Source organism: Salmo salar, chromosome 10 (assembly GCF_965601325.2).
Source record: "Salmo salar chromosome 10, fSalSal1, whole genome shotgun sequence".
Taxonomy (NCBI): domain Eukaryota; kingdom Metazoa; phylum Chordata; class Actinopteri; order Salmoniformes; family Salmonidae; genus Salmo; species Salmo salar.
Genome location: NC_138300.1, coordinates 42,277,015 through 42,296,338, shown reverse-complemented (window position 1 = coordinate 42,296,338; position 19,324 = coordinate 42,277,015). Strand labels below are relative to the sequence as shown.

The window sequence follows — 19,324 nt, the reverse complement described above, 5'->3', positions numbered from 1 at the left end:
CTGATGTGTTGTATTGACTTTAAACCTATCCCATTGAAAAACACAGGGGCTGAGGAATATTTTGGCACTTCCTATTGCTTCCACTAGATGTCACCAGCCTTTACAAAGTGTTTTGAGTCTTCTGGAGGGAGATCTGACCGAACAAGAGCCATGGAACGATGATGTCCCATTAGACACCTGGCGCGCGAGTTCATGTTGGGTACCCTCGTTCCAATACGTTATAAAAGAGTATGCATTCGTCCACCTTGAATATTATTCATGTTCTGGTTAAAAAAGGCCCTAATGATTTATGCTATACAACGTTTGACATGTTTGAACGAACGTAAATATATTTTTTCCCCTCGTTCATGACGAGAAGTCCGGCTGGCTTAGATCATGTGCTAACAAGACGGAGATTTTTGGACATAAATGATGAGCTTTTTTGAACAAAACTACATTTGTTATGGACCTGTGATACCTGGAAGTGACATCTGATGAAGAGAATCAAAGGTAATGGATTATTTACATAGTATTTTCGATTTTAGATCTCCCCAACATGACGTCTAGTCTGTATCGCAACGCGTATTTTTCTGGGCGCAGTGCTCAGATTATTGCAAAGTGTGATTTCCCAGTAAGGTTATTTTTAAATCTGGCAAGTTGATTGCGTTCAAGAGATGTAAATCTATAATTCTTTAAATGACAATATAATATTTTACCAATGTTTTCTAATTTTAATTATTTAATTTGTGACGCTGACTTGACTGCCGGTTATTGGAGGGAAACGATTTCCTCAACATCAATGCCATAGTAAAACGCTGTTTTTGGATATAAATATGAACTTGATAGAACTAAAAATGCATGCATTGTCTAACATAATGTCCTAGGAGTGTCATCTGATGGAGATTGTAAAAGGTTAGTGCATCATTTTAGCTGGTTTTATGGTTTTGGTGACCCTGTCTTTGACTTGACAAAACATTACACACAACTCTTGTAAATGTACTGTCCTAACATACTCTAAATTTATGCTTTCGCCGTAAAACCTTTTTGAAATCGTAAAACGTGGTTAGATTAAGGAGATGTTTATCTTTTAAATGGTGTAAAATAGTTGTATTTTTGAAAAATTTGAATTTTGACATTTATTTGGATTCAAATTTGCCGCTCTTGAAATGCACCTGCTGTTGATGGAGTGCACCACGGGTGGCACGCTAGCGTCCCACCTAGCCCATAGAGGTTAAGCTTGGAAAAGAGACCCTTAAAACCTGAATTGGACCACACACCCACTCCACTGAATAGCAGGCTAGCGATTTCTTTACAAGGCATGCAGTTAGCCACTAATTCCTTCCCAACCACTCATTGTTGAATTTGCCATTTCCAACTTGTTGTGTAATGTTTATGTCCAATGGCCGATGAGCACCGGAACCCAGCATCTCTCCTCCGGACCGTACCCCTCCCACTCCATGAGGTACTTAAGGCCCCTCACCCGACGCCTCGAATCCAGTATAGAGCGAACGACATACGCTGGGGCCCCCTCGATGTCCAGAGGGGGTGGAGGAACCTCCCGCACCTCAGACATCTGGAGCGGACCAGCCACCACCGGCCTGAGGAGAGACACATGGAACGAGGGGTTAATACGGTAAACGGGGGGGAGCTGGAACCTGTAACACACCTCGTTCAGTCTCCTCACTTTGAATGTCATCACAAACTGCGGACCCAGCTTCCGGCAGGGCAGGCGGAGGGGCAGGTTCTGGCTCGAGAGCCAGACCCGGTCCCCCGGTGTCCCATGTCTCCTCCACACGCCGGAACCAGTCGTCCACCACGGGAGCTTCGGTCTGACTCTGATGCCAAGGAACCAGAACCGGCTGGTACCCCAGTATGCACTGGAAGGGGGAGAGGTTAGTGGAGGAGTGGCGAAGTGAGTTCTGGGCCATCTCTGCCCAGGGCATGAATTCCGCCCACTCCCCTGGCCGGTCCTGGCAATAAGACCGCGGAAACCTACCCACATCCTGGTTAACTCTCTCCACCTGCCCGTTACTCTCAGGGTGAAAACCCGAGGTAAGGCTGATCGAGACACCCAGACGTTCCATGAACGCTCTCCAGACCCTCGAATTGAACTGGGGACCCCGATCAGACACTATATCCTCAGGCACCCTGAAGTACCGGGAGACGTGAGTAAACAAGGCCTCCGCAGTCTGTAGGGTTGTAGGGAGACCGGGCAGAGGAAGGAAAGGGCAGGACTTAGAGAAACAATCCACAACAACCAGGATCGTGGTGTTTCCCTGTGATGGGGGTCAGGAAATCGATAGACAGGTACAACCATGGCCAGAGCTTACCTCTGGGCAGGTGCCTAGGAGCCTTACACTGAGCGCACAGCGAGCAAGAGGAAACATAAACCTTCACATCCTTGGCCAAAGTGGGCCACCAGTACTTCCCACTCAGACAGCGCACCGTCCAACCGATGCCTGGATGACCAGAGGAAGGTGACATGTGGGCCCAAAATATCAGCCGATCATGGACAGCAGACGGAACGTACAGACGCCCAGCAGGACACTGGAGGGGAGCAGTCTCTGCACGTAATGACTGCTCAATGTCCGCGTCCAGCTCCCACACTACCGGTGCCACCAGGCAGGAGGCCGGGAGTATGGGGGTGGGATCCATGGGCCGCTCCTCTGTGTCATACAGCTGGGACAGTACGTCTGCCTTCACGTTCTGGGAACCTGGTCTGTAAAAAAGTGTGAAAACAAAATGGGTGAAAAACATGGCCCACCTTGCCTGGCAAGGGTTAAGTCTCCTCGCTGCCCGGATGTACTCCAGATTGCGGTGGTCAGTCCAGATGAGAAAAGGGTGTTTAGCCCCCTCAAGCCAATGTCTCCAAGCCTTAAGAGCCTTGATGACAGCCAACAGCTTCCGGTCCCCCACGTCATAGTTTCGCTCCGCCGGGCTGAGCTTCCTCGAGAAGAAGGCACTGGGGTGAAGCTTCGGTGGCGTACCCGAGCGCTGAGAGAGCACGGCTCCTATCCCAGCCTTGGACGCGTCCACCTCCACTATGAATGCCAAAGAGGGATCCGGATGGGCCAGCACGGGAGCCGTGGTAAACAGAGCCCTCAGGTGACCAAAAGCCCTGTCCGCCTCAGCCGACCACTGCAAACGTACCGGTCCCCCCTTCAGCAGTGAGGTAATGGGAGCCGCTACTTGACCAAAACCCCGGATAAACCTCCGGTAGTAATTGGCAAACCCTAAAAATCGCTGCACCTCCTTTACCATGGTGGGAGTCGGCCAATTACGCATGGCTGAAATGCGGTCACTCTCCATCTCCACACCTGAGGTGGAAATGCGGTACCCTAGGAAGGAGCCGGACTGTTGGAAGAACAGGCATTTCTCAGCGTTGACGTACCGGTCATGCTCCAACAGTCGACCAAGCACCCTGCGCATCAGGGACACATGCTCAGCGCGTGTAGCGGAGTATATCAGAATGTCCTCAACATACACCACTACACCCTGCCCGTGCAGGTCCCTGAAAATCTCGTCTACAACGGCTTGGAAGACTGATGGAGCATTCATCAACCCGTACGGCATGACGAGGTACTCATAATGCCCTGAGGTCGTACTGAACGCCGTCTTTCACTCGTCTCCCTCCCGGATACGCACCAGGTTGTAAGCGCTCCTGAGATCTAGTTTGGTGAAGAAGCACGCCCCGTGCATTGACTCAATCGCAGTGGCAATAAGAGGTAGCGGGTAACTGTACCTCACCGTGATCTGATTTAGGCTGTGGTAGTCAATACACGGGCGCAGACCTCACTCCTTCTTCTTCACAAAAAAGAAACTCAAGGAGGCGGGTGAAGTGGAGGACCAAATGTACCCTTGACGCAGGGGTTCGGAGACATATGTTTCCATAGCCGCTGTCTCCGCCTGTGACAGGGGATACACATGACTCCTGAGAAGTGCAGCGTCTACCAGGAGATTTATCGCACAATCCACCCGTCGATTGGATGGTAATTGAGTCGCCTTCTTTTTGGAGAAGGCGAGAGCCAAATTGGCATATTCGGGGGGAATGTGCACGGTGGAGACCTGGTCTATACTTTACACCGTAGTAGCACCAACGGAAACCCATAAACACCTCCCTGAGCACTCTCGCGACCACCCCGTGAGAGCCCTCTGTTGCCATGAAATGGTGGGGTCATGACGAGCTAACCAGGGAAGGCCTAGTACCACGGGAAACACAGGAGAGTCAATGAGGAAGAGACTGATTCTCTCCTCGTGACCCCCTGAATCACCATGCCCAGGGGGATGGTAGACCTGTGCGCTTTGTGCATATTGTCCAGTAAGGCTTTGATGGTGTCAGAGTTCTCATCGAACCAGTCCTGATGTTTCCTACCTCTGTAGCCAATGGAGTGGGCCGCTGCCTTTGTTTATTTTGTTTATTAAACAAAGCCCTGATATCATGTCAGGTCATGTAGCTATGACAACCAACTGCCATGTCACTCAGGTATGTGCAACCCCCAGACAAAGCAGGGGTGAAGTGGGGATAATGCAGCTAGGTAAAAGGACCTTAGCATGATCATCAGAAATCTGCTAATTCTGTTCAATTCCCACCGTTGAATGGCAATACGAACAACACACACACACACACACACACACACACACACACACACACACACACACACACACACACACACACACACACACAATCCTTTTCCTTTTTTCTCAATGAGAGCGGAACCCTCTGGTGTGTGTATGCCAGGCTGAGTTTCCACCACCGTCACTACTACTGGAACACCTTGTTGGCACCACTCCTAACTACGCAAGCTGCTGGCGCTGCCCCATATACAGGAAGTGTGTGTGTGTGAGAAAGAGGGAGAGAAAGAGCGAGAGTGTACTGCATGTCTGTGTGAAAGATGGAAAGAGAGAAAGGCATTGTGTGTGTGTGTGTGTGTGTGTGTGTGTGTGTGTGTGTGTGTGTGTGTGTGTGGTGTGTGTGTGTGTGTGTGTGTGTGTGTGTGTGTGTGTGTGTGTGTGTGTGTGTGTGTGAAAGAGAGGGAGTGAAAGACCGAGAGTGTATTGCATGTCTGTGTGAAAGATGAAAAGAGAGAAAGCCAGTGTGTGTGTGTTTCACATTTTAATATCACAAGCACAAGTACAGTGAACTGCCTTTCTTGCAAACTCAAAACCCAACAACACAATAATCAATATCAATTTATTACTAGAAAAACACACAAGAAATAATAATTAGAAACATGAAATACACAATAGAGTAAGTAAGTAGGCATACTATATACAGGAAATATACACCATATTTGCATGTGCAGGAACACTGGAGTGATGGAGGTAGATATGTATAGGTGTAAGAGGACTAGGCAACAGGATATAAGATAAAACAGAGTAGCAGCAGCTTATATGTGAGTGGGTGTGTGTATAGAGTCAGTATAAATGTATGTGCATATTATGTGTGAGTGAGAAAATGATGGAGTGTTTGTGTGAGTGTTGGAGTGAAAGTGTGTGTGAGTGTGTAGGGCCCTGTGAGTGTGCATAGAGAGCTATTAGCTATTGTTAGCTATTTATCAGTCGTATTGCTTGGGAATAGAAGCTGTTCAAGAGCCTGTTGGTGTCAGACTTGGTACACCGGTAACCTCTTGCCATGCGGCAGTAGAGAAAATATTCTATGGCTTGGGTGGTTGGGATCTTTGATGATTTTCAGGGCCTTCTTTTCACACCACCTGGTATAGAGTTCCTGAATGGCAGGGAGCTCAGCCCCAGTGATGTACTGGGCTGTCCGCACAACCCTCTCTAGCGCCATGAGATCAAGGGAGGTACTATTGCCATACCAAGCATTGATGCAGCCAGTCAATATGCTCTCAATGTTACAGCTGTAGAACCTTTGTGGATTTGGGGGCCCATGCCAAACTTTTTCAACCTCCTGAGTGTGTGTGTGTGTGTGTGTGTGTGTGTGTGTGTGTGTGTGTGTGTGTGTGTGTGTGTGTGTGTGTGTGTGTGTGTGTGTGTGTGTGTGTGTGTGTGTGTGTGTGTGTGTGTGTGCATATAAGAGAGAGAGAGACAGAGAAAGAGAGAGCGAGAGAGAGCGCAAGAGTGAGAGAGTGTGTCTGTGTGTGTTTTCTTTATCCCCATCTTCCCAGATCTTTTGGTCATTCTCCCCTTGAGAGGAATACATATTCTGGGGATCAGTGATGTCTTAGTGTCAACAGATTTCCTCTCTTCTCTGGACAAGATTCCTGTTATGTTGTCAGTTATTACCCCACATGACGTCCATACACTGTTACGACACAACCAACCACAACACAGGGAGAGACAGAGAGAGGCCGCACTATGACCAACAGCCTGACCCCATGGTGTGTTGTTGCCCCATCTCCTTACATCCGTCTATTTTCTCTTCTGTCGGGCCCAGTGTTATGTGATTTTATGCATTATTAGTTTAGTTACCTCTTGTCATAGGAATTTTCTATCCCAATGATAATAATTAACAATCAATAAGCCTTGACTAATTCCCAAGGTTTGTAAGACAATGGGTTAATAATTAGGCAAGGACTCAGCTTTCTGCAAAAGGTTTGTACGTTTTTTTCAGAGAACGTTCTGCCCAACATTGACAAAGAAGTTCATTTTATCCTCTCTCTCCGCTTACGCACATACCTCCACACAAACAGTAGAAAACCTACGCACATACATACACACAAACAGTAGATGAATGTATCCCTCCCCGGACTTCTCACAACTGTTAATCACTATCCAGCGCTGTCTGTGCTTTCCCCCCCGAGATTACTGAGACCTTCAGAGTTACTCCCATATTTCCTACAAAGCCTCTCAAAGTTGCTAGGTCAGGTAGAACAAATGTCTACAGCTCTCTTAGGTCCACTAATACGCACACATATTTCTCTCCCTCTCCAGGCTCTACTAGACCTTTATGGGACTTGCGTTCAGTACTTTAACTATTCATTCTACATCAACTACTAATTACTAATTAGATACGTTTCAGAGTGGATTCTTTACTCATTTACCTATAATCATTTATTTCACTTATCACCTCTCCATAAGCAACTACTCTGGTTGCCACACACACACACACACACACACACACACACACACACACACACACACACACACACACACACACACACACACACACACACACACACACAAACACAAAGGGTTGAGGAGATTGACGCAAGAGCTTTCGTTGATTATTATTTAATAATACGTCAATATCATAGCAGTGCAAACACATAGTATAAAATAGTTTCTCCATAAGGTAATGTACATTCACATAAAACATATCAACCAATACTGTTTTGTTAACAAAAGGAAAATTGGACATTGGAAATATTTAACCATCATTCAGGTTAGTATGTCATGTCTCTCTACATACAATATACAGTGAGCAATACCTAAACATATCACAATATTTCAACCCGTATAATATATGAAAATATCGATATCTAGTTCACAGGAAATATAGAATATAGAACCCTTGTCCATCAATGTTACTGGTTGTCCAAAGCAGAGGTATATAAAAAATCTTTTTTTCTCTCAGAGACTGATATGATGAAATGTAGAAAGATTGAATCTGATCTGAATCTGATACAGAAGTATGAAGAGTTTGAGACTTTCTGGTTGATATGATATGCAGAATCACTTCCATGTTAACAAAATATGGTGATTGTTGATCGTGCTACAGCGTTCCAATAAAGTTTATCTTGAGTTACAAAAGCACAAAGATCACTTTAAATAAAATGACAAATGGAATCAGTAAAAACACAGTCAATGAAACCCCATAGCCACAGATCTGTGTGCTACTGATGTACACTGGATGAGAGCTTCCCAAATGCCACCCTATTCCATATATTCCATATACGGAATAGAGTACCATTTGGGATGCAGATATGTTTGATATGTTTACGACAATATGTTGGCACATTGATACATCACCTAATCCATATCATTATGACCACAGAGGGTCACAGAGTATTCCCCCCCCCCTCAACTCCCGGCCTCCTACCATCCTGTAATGTCTCAGTTAGGTCCAACATGACTCACAAACTGAAGTCGATTTCAGACATTTGTTCAACTGCCGCAAACATCAAATTGAAGATCGTACGACCACACCACAGCACAACGCCCCCAAAAAAGTCACAGGTTGAAAAGCAGCAAATATTCAAGAGCACTGCTTTCCTTGGCTTAGTTTCACATGCAAGAGGACTGTTGTGTATGTTGGTCTGTTTGTTTCGTTGTGTCTTTACCTCATACAGACGAGATGCATAGCAGGCCCGAGAGGAGAGGCCTTCAGAGTAACTGGCTACGGTGGCCTGTAAGAGACATACAGTGCCATGATAGAAATAATTTGACTCTGCATGAAAAGGGGAGAGAATACGAAGGAGGATGGTTGCTCTTCAGTGACAGAATTGTACGCCTCTTCCTGCTTCAAAACCACAGGTCTCAATACATTTTTGATAAAAATAGATGTTAAACTCCATGAACATGGTCTTTTTGTCATTGAAAATATCACTCAATAAATAAGCAGACAAAAATGCAATTTTTAAACCACCAAAGAATTGTAACCTCACCACACTCAACACAAAAAAAGAACTCTCTGTAACATGCTTTTCTTTTTTTTCACAGAAATACATACTTTTTTTGTCACGGCAACGCATGCTCTTACAAGTTAACAGCACTATCCAATCAGGATGCTCTTGCAGGTAACAGCACTATCCAATTAGGACTCTCTTGCAGTTAACATCACGGTCCAATCAGGATGCTCTTAAACAGCACTATCCAATTGAGATGCTCTTATAACAGCACTATCCAATCAGGATGCTCATTAACAGCACGATCCAATCAGGATGCTCATTAACAGCACGATCCAGTCAGGATGCTCTTACAATAAACAGCTATCCAATCAGGATGCTTTTACAATGAATAAACATGTATCCAATCAGGATGCTCTTACAATAAACATATATCCAATATATATGAATAAACATATATCCAATTGGGATGCTCTTACAATAAACAGCTATCCAATCAGGATGCTCTTACAATGAATAAACATCTATCCAATCAGGATTCTCTTACAATAAACATCTATCCAATCGAGATGCTCTTACAATAAACAGCTATCCAATCAGGATGCTCTAACAGCATTATTCAATCAGAGCTGAGCTACTGAGCCAGCTGACCTCACGGCAAAACGTAATCTAAGGACTTCTAGCAACAAATCAAGGAGCCAATAGTGATTCTCACTGAAATACAGTTGGCAACTGCTACTGCAAGCAGGACAGGGACATTCCGTTTTAGAAGAACACACTCTGTTTTATTGCTACACATTTACTGGAATGACGGAAGGAAGATTCTGGAAGTTAGAAGCATCATTTATCCACTTTAACATAAACACACAGCAAACTGGACTCCAATGCAGCGGAAGGTGTCATCATGCATCCAACAATACTGGTGACCAACCCTGAACTGATACAAGGCAATGCCCCATCTCTAAGATAATAGCTGTCCTTCTTAAATTCAAAGTTTTGTACATTTAAAAAGCTGTAATAAAGACTACAACACTTTGCAATAGACAATGTGGTCTGGCAGTTTGTATTGGAGGAATATGGTCAAGAAAATGTAATATGGTCCAGTCTGTGACAGACATTCTTGGCAGAATTACATTTATATAGAAAAGGGGGGAAATCTACATGCTTGGATGAAATCTACATTGATCTGAAAGGCAATACAATTATAACACTTTCAGTAAACTCTGCCTGTGGAGTGGTCCGTCGGTAAGGCAACAGCTCTGATATAAGATGCATAAGTAGGGTTACAAAATTCTGGTAACTTTCCCAAAAATCCCAGGTTTCCAGAAATCCTGGTTGTAGAATTATTGTATTTACAGTTTATCCATTACTAATTCCAAGTATCTTCCAACCTGGATTTACAGTTTATCCATTCCTAATTCCAAGTATCTTCCAACCTGGATTTCTGAAAAACCTGTGAATTTTGGGAAAGTTACCGGAATTTTGCAGGAATGGAATGGTAAGGTAAGGTAAGGTAAAGAAATGGTTAGGTAAGATATGGTAAGTTGAAGGAATGGTTAGGAAAGGTAAGGTGAAGGAATGGTTAGGTAAGATAAGGTAAGGTGAGGTGAAGGAATGGTTAGGAAAGGTAAGGTAATGGAATGGTTAGGTAAGGTAAGGTAAGATGAAGGAATGGTTAGGTAAGCTAAGGTAAAGGAATTGTTAGGTAAGGTAAGGTAAGGTAAAGGAATGGTTAGGCTAGGTAAGGTAAGGTGAAGGAATGGTTAGGTAAGGTAAGATAAGGTGAAGGAATGGTTAATTAAGGTAAGGTAAGGTGAAGAAATGGTTAGGTAAGGTAAGGTAAAGGAATGGTTAGGTAAGGTAAGGTAGGGTAAAGGAATGGTTAGGTAAGATAAGGTAAGATGAAGAAATGGTTAGGTTAGGTAAGGTGAAGGAATTGTTAGGTAAGGTAAGGTAAGGTGAAGGAATGGTTAGGTAAGGTAAGGTAAGGTGAAGGAATGGTTAGGTAAGGTAAGGTAAAGGAATGGTTAGGTAAGGTAAGGTAGGGTAAAGGAATGGTTAGGTAAGATAAGGTAAGATGAAGAAATGGTTAGGTTAGGTAAGGTGAAGGAATTGTTAGGTAAGGTAAGGTAAAGGAATGGTTAGGTAAGATAAGGTAAGGTGAAGGAATGGTTAGGTAAGATAAGGTAAGGTGAAGGAATGGTTAGAAAAGGTAAGATGAAGGAATGGTTAGGTAAGCTAATGTAAAGGAATTGTTAGGTAAGGTAAGGTAAGGTAAGGTAAAGGAATGGTTAGGTAAGGTAAGGTAAGGTGAAGGAATGGTTAGGTAAGGTAAGGTAAGGTAAGGTGAAAGAATGGTTAGGTAAGGTAAGGTAAGGTAAAGGAATGGTTAGGTAAGGTAAGGTAAAGGAATGGTTAGGTAAGGTAAGGTAAGGTGAAGGAATGGTTAGGTAAGGTAAGGTAAGGTGAAGGAATGGTTAGGTAAGGTAAGGTAAGGTGAAGGAATGGTTAGGTAAGGTAGGGTAAAGGAATGGTTAGGTAAGATAAGGTAAGATGAAGAAATGGTTAGGTTATGTAAGGTAAGGTGAAGGAATGTTTAGGAAAGGTAATGTAAAGGACTGGTTAGGTAAGGCAAGGCAAGGTAAGGTAAGGTAAGGTAAGGTAAGGTAAGGTAAGGTAAGGTAAGGTAAGGTAAGGTAAGGTAAGGTGAGGGAAGGGTTAGGTTAGGTAAGGTAAGGTAAAGGAATTGTTAGGTAAGGTAAGGTAAGTTAAGGTAAAGGAATGGTAAGGTAAGGTAAGGTGAAGGAATGGTTAGGTTAGGTAATGTGAAGGAATGATTAGGTAAGGTAAGGAAAAGGAAAAGTTAGGTTAGGTTAGGTTAAGGTAAGGTATGGTTAGGTTAGATAAGGTGAAGGAATGGTTAGGTAAGGTAAGACCAGGGAATGGTTACATAATGTGAAGGAATTTTTAGGTAAAGTAAGATGAAGGCAATGTCATGCGAGTGAAGTTTGCATGGTACAGATTTAGGACCTTTGGCTAGTAGAAATTGTGGTCCACTAGCCCGGCTGGCCAGTGACCAAAATCCTTAAGTTCCATCTCCTCACAGAGAGAGAAAGGACTGGGTCTAGGACTATTTTTCTTTCCGTCTGCACTGTGGAAGCGCATTCTCTAGTGACAGTCCAGTAAAGTGGAACCATATTCTCTAGTGACAGTCCAGTAAAGTGGAACCACATTCTCTAGTGACAGTCCAGTAAAGTGGAACCACATTCTCTAGTGACAGTCCAGTAAAGTGGAACCATATTCTCTAGTGACAGTCCAGTAAAGTGGAACCACATTCTCTAGTGACAGTCCAGTAAAGTGGAACCATATTCTCTAGTGACAGTCCAGTAAAGTGGAACCATATTCTCTAGGGACAGTCCAGTAAAGTGGAACCACATTCTCTAGTGACAGTCCAGTAAAGTGGAACCACATTCTCTAGTGACAGTCCAGTAAAGTGGAACCATATTCTCTAGTGACAGTCCAGTAAAGTGGAACCACATTCTCTAGTGACAGTCCAGTAAAGTGGAACCATATTCTCTAGTGACAGTCCAGTAAAGTGCAACCACATTCTCTAGTGACAGTCCAGTAAAGTGGAACCATATTCTCTAGTGACAGTCCAGTAAAGTGGAACCATATTCTCTAGGGACAGTCCAGTAAAGTGGAACCACATTCTCTAGTGACAGTCCAGTAAAGTGGAACCACATTCTCTAGTGACAGTCCAGTAAAGTGGAACCATATTCTCTAGTGACAGTCCAGTAAAGTGGAACCACATTCTCTAGTGACAGTCCAGTAAAGTGGAACCATATTCTCTAGTGACAGTCCAGTAAAGTGGAACCACATTCTCTAGTGACAGTCCAGTAAAGTGGAACCCACTCCTTCTTTCTCATCTCTATTTCACTCTCACTTTCAGTGACATTCTAACAGCTCTACTCTATCTCTCTCGATCGCCACAGTCAAGGAAGATTCCTTGGTCACTATGGAGACAGTCTTCATGTCAGCCACTCACTCACACCTCCATCGCCGTGGGAACAGCCACAGAGGGCAGGTAGAGGATGGTGCTGTTTGTGGAGGTGGTTGCTGCTGTGGCTGTGCCGGGGGTGGGGTTTCGCATTGTGGAATAGGTGGTCATGGTGGGGGCGGGGTTCAGTTTGGTGCAGATGTTGCTAATGGCTGAACGGTTGAATAGACTTGTCCGGGAGCGATCCAGGTTCCTGGGCTGGTGCTGTGACCCCCTGCCGGGGATCCGGCCCTCCAGGAAGTAGGTAAGCATCTGTCCTTTGCCCTTGACGCTGACCTTCCCACGGCACACAAAGTCATATTGACCCTTGATGATGCGCTGCACATCTTCTGTCACCTGGGGGTAATGTAGGACACATGATAACAAAAGACAGCTGAATGATCACCTGCATAGTGTGTGTGTGTGTGTGTGTGTGTGTGTGTGTGTGTGTGTGTGTGTGTGTGTGTGTGTGTGTGTGTGTGTGTGTGTGTGTGTGTGTGTGTGTGTGTGTGTGTGTGTGTGTGTGTGTGTGTGTGTGTTTGTGTGTTTGTGTGTGCGTTATGTGTGTGTGATTGCGTGTGCGTGTGTCTGTACATTTGTGTGTGTTTGGGGTGCTGTACCTGTATCTTGCCTGGTAGTCCGGTGGTGTCCATCCTGCTGGCCACGTTGACTGTGTTCCCCCAGATATCATACTGAGGTCTCCGTGCTCCGATCACTCCTGCTACTACTGGACCCACATTAATACCTACACACTCACGCGCACACACATGCACACACACACACAGTGAAAATACATACATAATACATATCAGTACATATCAGTATGGTCCTCACTGTGGTTAACACTACAACATCAAGTTTCTGCTGTCAGCTCTCTTAGGTCCACTAATACGCACACACATTTCTCTCCCTCTCCAGCCTCTACTAGACCTTTATGGGACTTACGTTCAGTACTTTAACTATTCATTCTACATCAACTACTAATTACTAATTAGATACGTTTCAGAGTGGATTCTTTACTCATTTACCTATAATCATTTATTTCACTTATCACCTCTCCATAAGCAACTACTCTGGTTGCCACACACACACACACACACACACACACACACACACACCACACACACACACACACACACACACACACACACACACACACACACGCACACACACACTGACAGAGAGTCTGCTGACAGTATGGAAGTGTGTACATCAGGCATTGCAGTGACTAGCAGGTTCAGGTTCCACACAAGATAACGAATACAATAGAACCCAGGTCGGTCATTACTAGTTACCACAGCCACAAAGTCATAATCACGGTTAAACCCTGCCTATTTCCACAATTTATCTTGTTAAAATCTGATTTTAAACCTAACCCTAACCGTAACCCTAACCTTATACCTAACCCTAACCTTAAATGAACACAAAAAAGCCAACACGTGCGTGTTTGTGTGCCTGCTCGTCTGTGTGCATGTGCACATGCATGCATTTGTGTTCGTGTGTGTGTGTTTTCACTCACCCACTCTCAAGACAAAGTCGTTGTACGACTGGTAGTTGATGGCATCCAGTACATCATACATCTCAACAGCAAAATCTGCCACTGTGCATAAGTGTGAGGAGGTGGACTTCTTAGCCTTGGAATCACAAGACAAGAGGAGGGAATTAAGTACAAAATGGAACTCACTCATTTTCCTCCCCAGGTCACATAAGTTGCACATTCTTATACAAGCTATGAAGGAAGTTATCTGCAAAGTTAATGCAGCTCATACCATAAGGATTTAAAATATTAATGACAAAAATAACAAACTATGACGTTTGCATAAAGTTTGGATTTAAGTCTCAAAATGACTGCCTTGTTTGTCCACCTTCGAGGATTTAATGTAAAGCCAGAAGAGCGTTTTATAAAAGGCAGACATGCTTACATCTCTCACTCTCTCACTCTCTCGCTCTCTCTCTCCTCAAATTCAAATTCAAATTCAAGCTGCTTTATTGGCATGAAAAACATTGTGTCAATATTGCCAAAGCAACAATGTATACAATACACATTGTAATATAATTATAAACAATAACAAATAAGAATATAAAATGGCAGTAAATAATAATACAAAATTAAATACAAAAATAATAACAATAAAATGGTAACAGTCAATAGTAGAATGTAATGTAATAAATATAAAAATCTAAATATGGAAAATTAAACTATAACTAATTTATAACTAAATAACGGTCATCTTCACCATTACATCAGTACTACAACTACTATCATCATTACCACTACTACTACCACCACCATCACTAAACTGCTCTCATTACCATTACCACCCATACCACTACTGTTTGGAATGATAAACAACAATAATAATAATAGTAATAACAATAATAGTAATAATAAGTAAGTTACTGATTACTATGCAGATGTTATTATTCAGTGTCCCTCAGGCTATGGCAGGCAAATACATATTTGGCTGCAAGAGGAGCCATTGCTCCTCCACCCATGAGTATTTTTAGTTTTTCTTCTGGGTTTAATAATTTAAAATTTGGAATAAATGTAGTCATTTCTGTTTGTGAGGAATATTTATCACAGTAAAGGAGAAAGTGCATCTCTGTCTCTACCTCTCCTGTCGTGCAGTGACCACATACACGCTCCTCTTTGGGTAGCCATGTCTTTTTATGTCTGCCGGTTTCTATTGCCAATCGGTGGTCACTGAGCCTGTACTTGGTAAGGATCTGTCTCTGCTTCGTATCTCTGACAGAGTAGAGATAATCAGCCAGTTGGTCACTCAGCCTGTACTTGGTAAGGATCTGTCTCTGCTTCGTATCTCTGACAGAGTAGAGATAATCAGCCAATTCATATTCTCTGTTTAGGGTCAGATAGCAATTTAGTCGGCTTTGGGATTTTGTTTCGTTTTTCCAATGTTGTAATATGAGTCTTTGATTGGTTCATGATTTTGTTTATTTGAATTCTTTCTTTTGAAGCAGTGCTGGTGTCAACTTGGTTGGTGAGGTCCAACACCAGCTGACTGAAAGGGTTCGTTTCTGGGCTCAGCTCTTGGGTTTGAAGTGCTTTAAATTGCAGACTTGAATTTGGACTTGAATTTAGATGTAGCCCAAATTTTAATGATATTTTCTGTATTTTCATTATTACTGGAAAGCTGCCTAATTCTGCCCTACATGCATTAGTTGGTGTATTTCTTTGGACTTGTAGGATTTTCTGACAGAATTCTGCATGTAGGGCTTCAATTGGATGTTTGTCCCACATTTTAAAGTCCAGTTTATTGAGTGGCCCCCAAACCTCACTTCCGTAAATAGCTATTGGTAGGATTACACTGTCAAATATTTTGGTCCAAATTATAATTGGGATGTTGATTTTGAATAATTTCATTTTTATTGCATACAATGCTCTGCGGGCGTTTTCTTTGAGTGCATTCACTGCCATATTAAAGTTTCCCGATGCAGATATGGTCAGACCAAGGTAGGTGTAATTTTTAGTGTGTTCAATGATGGTGTTGTTCAGGGTGAATTTATATTTGTGTTTCTGACATCTGGTTTTCTTTTGGAAAATCATGATTTTCGATTTTTGGAAATTTACTGCCAGGGCCCAATTATGGCAATATTGCTCTAGAATATTAATGTTCTGTTGAAGACCTTCTTTGGTTGGTGATAGAAGTACCAAGTCATCAGCATATAGCAGGTATTTCACCTCTGTGTCAAATAGTGTGAGTCCTGGGGCTGGAGAATGGTCCAACATGTCTGCTAATTCATTGATATAAATGTTGAAAAGGTTTGGACTCAAACTGCAGCCTTGTCTCACACCTCAACATTGTGAAAATAATTCTGTTCTTTGGTTTTTGATTTTTGTTGCACATTTATTTTCTGTGTACATACGTTTTATTAAGTCCTACACCTTACCACCAAGCCCACTTTGGAGAATTTTGTAGAATAGCCCTTCGTGCCAAATAGAATCAAATGCTTTTTTAAAGTCAACAAAGCAAAGATTTTTGCCCTCTTTTTTTTGGTGGACGTGTTTATTAATTCGTGTGTGTAAGGTGTATATATGGTCAGTAGTGCGATGGTTAGGGAGAAAGACAATTTGACATTTACTTATTACATTTTTTTTCTTGAAGAAAGGTTTGAATTCTTGAATTCAAAATGCTACAGAAAACCTTTCCCAAGTTACTGTTTACGCAAATTCCCCTGTAATTATTGGGGTCTGATTTGTCTCCACCTTTGTGGATAGGGGAGATGAGCCCCTGGTTCCAGACATCAGGGAAGCAGCCAGAAGTTAAAACCATGTTGAACAATTTAAGCACAGCATTTTGCAACTCAGGTGTGCTGTTTTTCAGCATTTCATTTCTGATGTTGTCTAGACCACAAGCCTTCTTTGATTTAATACATTTGAGCTTTTCATTTAGTTATTGTTGGGTTATTGGGTAATCTAATGGATTTTGGTTGTTTTTAATGACTGATTCAAGGATGTTCAATTTTTCTTTAATTTCTAATTGGTTCTGTTGTAAGTCTTTTTGTGGGATGTTTTTGTATAGATTATCAAAATAAGTTTTCCAAATTCCTACATCTTGTATGGCTAATTCTTGTGGCTTTGTTTTGCTTAAATTGTTCCACATGTCCCAGAACTGATTTTGGTCAATTGCGTTTTCAATTTCATCAAGTGTCTTGTTGGTATAATTCAATTTCTTGTGTTTCAGTGTTTGTTTATATTGTTTCAGAGTTTCAAACTATTCATATCGTAGCTCTGGGTTGTTTTGTTGCTTATGTTTTTCGTTTGACATTTGTCTTAGGTGTTTTTTTATTGTTTTACATTCAGTATCAAACCATTTGTCAGAAGCATTTTGTTTTTTGTTTCTGATGTTGCATTTCTTTGGTTTTCTCAAATTTGATTTTGATGCTGCTTTTTGGAATATGCAGTTGATGTTTTGAGTAGCCGAATTGACACAATCTTTATTGTTTTGGTATTGTGAGTTATTGAAAAACTGTATAGAGTTCATCATTTCATTTGAGTTTAACGTTTCAATGAATCTCTCTGCACTGTTTGGAGCCCATCTGTACGATGGGTTTATGTCGTAGAGTTTATTGGGTTGTTTTTTTGAATGGGTATTGCCGGTTAATTTCTTCAGAAACATGTTGATCTGACTGTGATCTGACAATGGTGTCTGTGGTCTGACAGTCAATGCACTAATGGTTATCTGCAAAGTTAATCTGCGAAGTTATCTGCAAAGTTAATGCAGCTCATACCATAAGGATTTAAAATATTGCCGGCTAACAAACTATGACGTTTGCATAAAGTTTGGATTTAAGTCTCAAAATGACTGCCTTGTTTGTCCACCTTCGAGGATTTATGGGTCAATGTCAGTGATGGCATAATCGACTAAACTTGTCCCAAGAGCTGAGCAGTAAGTAACCCGATCTAAAGAGTCCCCTCTGATTCTACCATTAAGCATGTTCAGGCCTAAGGCTCGACAGAGATTCACTAACTACTTCCCATTTTTATTCAGTATTTGGTCAGGACTGTTTCTATTATTTATAATAGGGCTACTGTACAAGGAGGGGTGTCCAAATATGTGGTGGTTACCTTCCGCATCGTTGTAGCAGGCTCAGAACCTGTTATTGCATTGAAATCTCTACAAAGAAGCACTTTACCATCTGCCTGAAATGTAATGATTTCTGTGTGGAGATTGTCAAAAAACTGATCATCATAATATGGTGAATCTGAAGGAGGAGCATAAGCTGCACATATGTATACATTATTGTCACAGTAGATTGTACCTTTGTTAAGTTTTAGCCAAATGTGACTGGTACCTTTTTTCATTTCATTCAGTGCTAAGTCCTGCTTATGCCAAATGATGATTCCACCTGAGTCTCGGCCCCGTTTAACATTTTTATGTTTGATTGATGGTAGTAGACTTTCTCTATAGCCTGAGGGACACTGAGTATCTATGTCTCCACGACACCATGTTTCCAGTAGGATTATGATGTCCTGTCCCTTGATGTTTTTAATTAATTCTGGATTTGTTGTTTTGGAACCAAAATGTGAAGATTACAGGCCCTGGATATTCCAAGAGCTGATAGTTAATGATCTCATTTATAATAAGTGATATTCACTGGTTTGAGTAAAGTACATTGAAAAAAACCAAAATAATAATAATATATATATACACATATACATACATACATACATACATACACACACATACACATACACATACACACACGCACACGCACACACACACCATTACATATAATAATTATTATAATACCGGTGCCAATAAAATTAAGAATAGTTGTAAACAAATGAATAAGAATGGAATAAGAATGCATAAAACATAAGTACAATGCTGCAACCCTCGTGTGTGTGCGTGCGCGTGCGTGCGCGTGTGCGCGCACGTGCATGTGAATTAAAGGGTCTGTCTAGCCCAGTAGTCTGCATATTAGTTGCAGTAGTTGGCACAACTCTCCAATCTTTGATTGTTCTAGGTGTCTTTTGCCAGAGGTTACCTCAGCATATGTAGGCTGATGATCTGAATGATACATGGTGTGGACTGCATCATGTGGTGTACTTCTCTGAAGGACAGTGTTCTGTCCGACCCTGGAGTAGTGGTCAGAGCTGTGTTGTGATGGGCCAGGTCCAGTAGAGCTGTGTTGTGATGGGCCAGGTCTAGAAGAGCTGTGACGTGATGGGCCTGGTCTAGTAGAGCTGTGTTGTGAAGGGCCTGGTCTAGTAGAGCTGTGTTGTGATGGGCCTGGTCTAGTAGAGCTGTGTTGTGAT

The 19,324-nt window shown here is 42.5% G+C and overlaps 1 protein-coding gene across 1 annotated transcript in view; it reads right to left on the bottom strand.

The window, feature by feature from the left end:
- Positions 1-7,167: 7,167 nt before the first annotated feature.
- Positions 7,168-19,324, bottom strand: part of LOC106560395 (adenylate cyclase type 1) — an 81,064-nt gene continuing 68,907 nt past the window's right edge. The window contains exons 16-18 of the mRNA XM_082956602.1: positions 14,063-14,177; positions 13,164-13,288; positions 7,168-12,900 (exon numbers count right to left, since the gene is read on the bottom strand). Coding sequence (XP_082812728.1) covers positions 12,553-12,900; positions 13,164-13,288; positions 14,063-14,177 — 588 coding nt within the window. The 3' untranslated portion in view covers positions 7,168-12,552. The remainder of the gene's footprint in view (positions 12,901-13,163; positions 13,289-14,062; positions 14,178-19,324) is intronic.